The sequence below is a fragment of the Rhagoletis zephyria genome, unplaced genomic scaffold (assembly GCF_001687245.7).
Source record: "Rhagoletis zephyria isolate East Lansing unplaced genomic scaffold, Rhagoletis_zephyria_1.1 Rzeph_scaffold_08011, whole genome shotgun sequence".
NCBI lineage: Eukaryota > Metazoa > Arthropoda > Insecta > Diptera > Tephritidae > Rhagoletis > Rhagoletis zephyria.
In genome coordinates this window covers 12,201-19,063 of record NW_016165092.1, presented here as the reverse complement: position 1 = coordinate 19,063, position 6,863 = coordinate 12,201, and the positions used below count along the sequence as shown (strand labels likewise).

General features: G+C 39.4%; 1 protein-coding gene across 1 annotated transcript; it reads left to right on the top strand.

Annotated features, from left to right (window-relative positions):
* Positions 1–5,119: 5,119 nt before the first annotated feature.
* Positions 5,120–6,536, top strand: LOC108374685 (uncharacterized; the record flags this gene model as incomplete). The annotated part of the gene is made up of 2 exons (XM_017630676.1): positions 5,120–6,187; positions 6,368–6,536. Coding segments are annotated over exons 1-2 (1,021 nt in total), but the record flags the coding sequence as incomplete, so codon positions are not given.
* Between the last annotated feature and the right edge of the window lie 327 nt (positions 6,537–6,863).

Genomic DNA, 6,863 nt, shown 5'->3' with positions numbered 1-6,863 from the left:
AAATATAATAATTAATGGCTTACCATGTTTTAAATTACCTCGAGGATGCCCAATTTTTTTTTAAATAATGTTACGCGCCTTTCTCTTAAACAAGCCTATTTAATATTTAAAAACAGAAATGAAATTAGAAGGGAAATGTACCATAATTAAAGATTTTAACTTACAAATTAGCTAATAAGGAATTTATTTAAGTGCACGCACTTGAAATGCAAGTTATATGAGCGCAGTTAAAAAACTAAAAACTTGTATTTAAAAAAACAAAAAATATATGCATCATTCTAGTGCGTTTCGCCAATTAAAAAAAATAAACTTTTTGTACGGTTCAATCAAGAATTAAGCGTAGCGATTAAGCCTTTCTTTTTAATTGCTAATTTTCAAATTTATAGTTTTTCAGTTCTACGTCATAGATACATATAGTGTCTCAAAGCACTTTGATCCAACTGTTTGCTTTCAACTGCATATTGATGCTCGTCTGCAATAATGACACAGTTAAAAAAAAAAAATGCAGAGGACCATCGATATGTGCATTTGTATACAAAAAAATAGAACTCTTATTTACCCAAATTAAGCATTCAAATTAAAAATTTACTTAACTTTAAATTAAAGTATACTACAAAAATATGTATGTAGTAGGTACTCCAAACTGTTAATCGTAAAGCAATTCTTATACACAACAAATCAAAAATGTGTGAAATGAAATAAAATTTTAAAAGAAATTATAGCATACATGTTTTTATTATTAAACCCACCTAGTGTAAAATAACTCCGTAATTTCTTCAGCATTTTAGAAGACTTTTAGTTGAGCATCAAGAAAGCAACGAGGTTACAATAATGCGGCAGTTATTACATAGCTCATACATACATTACAGCCAAGCTGCTACTCCGATCCTTTCTCCCGCTAGAAAAATTGAGTTATTTCCCGAAATAGATTTTTTCTAAATCAGCGGAGGTCTTCTCTCCATACGACCGCCAGCAGTTAACGCATTTCATTCGCCACCAGTCTTACGGCATGGCCTAAGCAGCGTAGCCGCTGACCTACATACATATGTATGTATGTACGTCTATATCGCTGTAAAGTTCATTATACCATCGCCTTCCGTGCTTACGTCCGCAACGTGCGCAAAATAAAATATGCAGAATCTTTCTTACGTTCAGTTCTAGCCTAATCCCATTGGTGAATTTGAAGATTGAATAGTCGATATTCATCTTGTCTCAAAACATACTTTAGTATCACACGGTTCGGAGAGTTCCTTCCAAATCATGGCATTGCTCAACACTATTTCATTCAGCCGCATTACGTTCGCCGGTGTACCAAACTTAAGACATCCGGTTACGGTGGGCTTTAGCCTTCCACACAAAAAACTCTTGATTCCGCTATAGTTGGCGCTTATTAAAGAGTCGCACGGCTGGCTCTGTATTTGAATATCTGAACTGTTATACCGCCGCCGATAGCAGCTATCAAAGACCCAGGTATTACTATTAGTTCATGGTCGGATAATGAAGCATCGATTCCGTCATCATCACCACCATAGTCTTCGCTGCTGGTACCATTCAACAAGGCCCAGAAGTATTCATTCCGTCTTTATGTCATCCAATCTCGAACCTCACTTTAAAGTGGATTCCAGAGTGACGTTTGTTAATAGCCAGTAAGAACGATAGAATTTGGGCTACTTGCCGTGGCAAATGAAGTGGACATCGCAAACCTCGATGGAGGATGTCTGTAAGTCACTGCACTCGTGATACAACATTAGGATGTACACCACCAGTTAGAGGAGAAGCTCCGCCAAAAATGCAGCCAAAAAAAGCGCCAAAGTATTGTTATATTACAAAAGCACAAAAAAAGTGGTGTGTGCTTTTAACTAGAGCCACCTACCGACATGTATTTCGACCAACTGAATCCGAATCAGAGGTTCCTTTGACTCGTATACCCTCAAAATTTCGAGTAAACTAGGACTTTTTTTGCCATTTGTTTCATAATTTTTGCAATTCAAATATATGTTGGTAGGTGGGTCTGGTAAAAAGCACACACCACTTTTTTTGTGGGCCGGTGTTTTATAAAAAAATTATTATAAAATAAAGTCGAAAATAGTCCCTTTGCATTGAAAAGAGCGATGGGTATATTTTTTTTAAATTCTTTTTTTCTTATTTTATTTTAATTTTATTTTATGTCTTTTTTACTTTCTGCACATATTTCTGTTTACCGCATTGATGTGTTTAATTTTTTTTTTTGGTAACTCCATTCAATAAGCCGGCATAAGTAGTATGTGCAAGTTGTTTTAGCGACTTATTTTTGAGAGCTTCTATCAACCACTTTGGACATGTATGTATTTGTGCATGAAATGTGGAAATACCCCTGCCGTGAAAAGCCAACCCAGTGAGTAAAAATACCAGTTCTTTAACTGGCTGAAGCGATGGCCTACCAACAGTGCGACCATTTCGACAACTCATGCGAATCTGCCTTTGAATTGTCAAAGTAAAAAATAACGACGGCTGTGGCGTCGCGTGAAAACTACCGGTCCTGGTTCTGGTAATGCAGGTTCGAATCCGCTTGGAGGTGGTGGTTACAATTTTTCTGATTATTTCAATATAAGTTACTATAATTATTTAAATTTAAATATAAACTACAAATTAGTTTCGTTTGAGAAAAAACGTACATATGTATGTACATACATACTTACATCCTATCGTCGCCTGGATAAAATATTGTCGTATGTTAAGCTGCCTTTATACGGGTCTATTTCCGTCGACTGGGAAATCCACAGAGAAATCGACCGGTCAAAACACTTAAATTTTTCTTAAAAAAAAAAATAAAACTTTAAAATGACAATAAACAACTTAAAATTTATTACATATTATGGATTTTTCTGTAGTTAACTTAAACTAATGATTAAACTATACTTTAAAATAGGAAACTTAACGGCACTAAATTAAAAGAAAATTTATTAAAACAAGTAATTTTTAAGTAAATAACAAAACCGACTTCAATTCTCATATAAAAAAATATATGTATATAAATATACATATATCTCAAGATCCAATGACCGGGTCTAAACCAGATTAGTATGGGACCACCTCTGTTCACCATCTTTGCGATGCAAAAAGAAATTTCGAAATCGGTTGACGTGGTCCAAAATTATGTGGTAACATACATAAAAAAAAAGTTTTCCGACGAACTGATAACCTCCTCCTTTTTTGGAAGTTGGTTTAAAAGGGTAAAATTCCGTGCCGAGGACTTGAACTTCGGACCTCAGAAATGGCACGCTAGTGCTTTGCTCTGCAACTGTTGGAGCGCTGCAACCAAAATGTCATACTGACTCCTTTCAAGCGGGATGAATCGGGGAAACTGGTATGAAAATAGTATTTCTACTGGTAGATGCTGATACATAGCTAGACAATTAACGTCTCGTAGGACAACGACATTTTAAAAATAATAGAACGTGAACTAATTGAGCTGACAACAATATCTGGTTTATGAACTACATAGTGCGTATTCGGCAATTCGAAATCTAACTAGTTACCATTTGTCGAACAAGTAAAGCAGCTCAAACTACTTCGCCCCTGAAATACTGCAATGCCAAAATCACCAGTTGCATTCCAGCAGTTGTTGAAAATATGTACGTGAATTATGGTGAACCAGTCATATCTCTAAATTGACTGACGGATTTCCCTACAGGGTATGTGTACGTAGTATCTGTGTGCATGCGTTGTGCATTTGTGTGCGCGCTCGCCGTTCGTGTATGACGTATCCGTTTTTGCTCTTGAAGCTCACAATTAAAACACGTACCTATACGAATGAGAGTATAACCCAGAGAATTCAGATACTTACAAGTATAACCAAATTCGGTCATAGCCGAGTATAATGAACTCTACGATCAGAATGTTGCTAATAGACTATTAGTTGGACGAGTTAATTGGCTATATTTTGCTCACAGATTTGCTAGTTCAGAGCGTCCAGTTAGATTTGTTAAAAAGAATCTATGTAGATACTTACCAAATTTGGTTTGGTTTGAAAATAACTGGACTGGGCATCATTTTGATGAATTTGAATTGAAGAAGTGAATTTGGAGTGTTGCAGAAGCAAGTGAAGAAGTAACTCGACAGAAAAGAGTTGATTGGAATGATTAGGCAAATGTTTAAAGAAATGGTAACTAAGCTATCAACAGGGAATCTTAAATAGCCCACGTGATTAGTTGAGCTAATATATTGAAAAAGAATTGAAACCTTTATGATTTGAGATGTACCGTGAAATCTGTTGCTAAATGGCATAAAGTTTTAGTCAAAGATCGAAGAAAATTTAGTGGATACCATCTGTTATAAATGTACATACATATGTGTGGTGGAATAAGTTTTTCACAAGGCATCTTTTGTCGAAGCTACAGAGGCCTGTAAGAACTAATACTAAACCACAATTGTCAAGGCACCAACTAAAAATTTGATACATCCGGTCAGGTTTCAATGCTGCACTGAGGTTCGAGTAAATGAACAAATGTTATAAGTTTTTAAACTTAGTGACAATTTTGATCGTTTCCGAATTTGGGGTTTTTAAAAGATCAAAATTATTCGAAGGTCCAAATTTTAGACTAAAATCAAACAAATCTTCACTTGAAATAACTTTTTTATGCTATTTTTTGTGAGGTTCCCTTTTAAATTTTTGATGAAAAGCATTACATATTCACGGCAAACGGGTTTCACTATGGACTACGCTTTTCTTTCCACATACTTGAGTTGAAAATGGTTTCAATGATTTGAAACTTTTTCACTGATCATATTCTTTTAAGAAAACGTTTTTTTGCTGTATTTCCTCACTTCCGGTCCGTCTTATGCCGCAAGTCATGACCGATTTCTCATGCCAAACACATCCACACAGTGGTGTTAGTGCTCTCATACACACATGCAAATGCATTAGTTAGGGTAGTCCGTCCAATAACAAATGGCACTCAACGAGCAGCTGTTGCCAGCAATGCGCATGCCCACTCCATGCCGGTGTAGCGTACCGGCTGGTCGATATGCGCGCAGCAAGGTCGCCTTCGCCATCGCCTTCGTCGTCGTCGTCGTCATAGTCATCGCTTGCCAACTTGCTGGCTTTTACACTCGTATTGCAGCAGTAGAGATTTGCTCATCGAAGTGTACGTACTCGAATTTGGTGAAAACGCAGTGGGAACGACGCGAATTTACCGAAGCGGCAGGCAATGCTTGGTTGTACGCCGTGAGTTGTGCTAATTAACATTTTTTGTTTATAAACAAAAAGAAAAACGCCGGGACGCCAAAAATACGCTAAACACGCCCATTTGACGGTGAAAAATAGAATAGATTTACACAGTGAAAAAATGCAGCAATGGGCGGCAGTAGGAGTTACAGTGTAAGCAGCAATGGCAGTACGAGCAGTGGTGGCAGCACTAGCGGAAATTACAGTGAATACAGCGCTGCAGGCGGCAGTGAAAAGCTATGTAGAGTGATGGCAATAGTAGCACCAAAGTTGGTATACAGCAGAGCTGGCAATCAGCGATTACCGGTAGCAGGCGGTGGAGGAGGAGTGGCGTCGCAACAGCCGCCGCCGCCGCAGCCACATCAACGGGTGCGGCCACGTCGCATAATGTGCCGCTGTTGCCTGTCGGAGCAGCAGCAGCCCACCACGCGCCAGTCACCGCCGGACTCATGCTCCGATGAGGAGACTCCCCTTTTGGAGTTTGTGCCACTGGACACCTTGGCCATGGTGGATTTGCGCGATGATAAGTTTACAACTTCAACGACAGCCGGCAATGATTCATACAAGGCTACCAGAACGCTATCGACCAAAGGCAACAAACTCAATGGCACGCCAACAAAAATGATGGCCAACAGCTGTGGTGGTAGCGTCGACAGTGGCAGCACCACCACCCTGCTCGATTGTTTGAACGCGTGTGCGCGCATTGGCGCTTCGCTTGCGGACATTGAACTACCCCAACACATCTGTCTCGACTGCTGTCATACACTGGAGATGTGCAGCGAGTTCATACGTTGCGTACGGAATGCGGACAAAATTCTACGCAGACGTTGTGCGCTGCCGACAAAGCGCGCACGACAACAACACCAGCTTCTGCAACAGCTGCCGCAGCAACGACAAGCAGCAGGAATGCCGGTTGTGGGCAGCGTTGATTTGTATGGCGAGGAGGGACCAGCAGCGAAGCGTAGGCGGCGCCGTGAAGAGGTGTGTCCCCCGTGCGTGTATGTGTATACGCGTAGTATTTTAGCACATTTCTATTTAGTACTTTGTAGTAAATGGAAAATCTCGTCTATAAGTGTGCCTTTTGTTGTAGTTGTTCTTATACATAGTGTTCCACTAAATAATTTGAATGAAATGAGTGCAATGAATTTTATTTTATAACAGAAAGTGCAGCAGTTGAGTGCCGGTCGTGCCAGTGGCAGCGCAAGAGGCCTCGGCTACAACACGCCCAAGTCAATATCCTTGCCGAAGTCAGTGTCGGCGACGGCGACGGCGGCAGCGACAGCGGCAGCGACAGCGGCAGCGACGGCGACGACAGCGTCAGCGGAGAGGGGTAAGTGTGAAAAAAGAAACGATGTACGCAAATGTACATTGCGAGCCTTTTATAGTAGGAATATAGTAGTGTGTACATGTGTGCTTATGTGCATTGCATGCGGCATGAGTCAGACGAAGCCATTTGTTTTCGTTTACTTATTACTTATCGTGCTTAACCCACAATTACATACATACGTGCGTACCTATATACATGTAATAAAAATGTCAGCTGTGTTGTTGCAAGTGTTTTTTTCGCTAAAATTCTGTGGAATTGGGGTTTCGAGAATTTATTAAGTTGAGTTTAGTGAAAAAATATTATATGAGTTTAAGAAAAATGATATTTTCT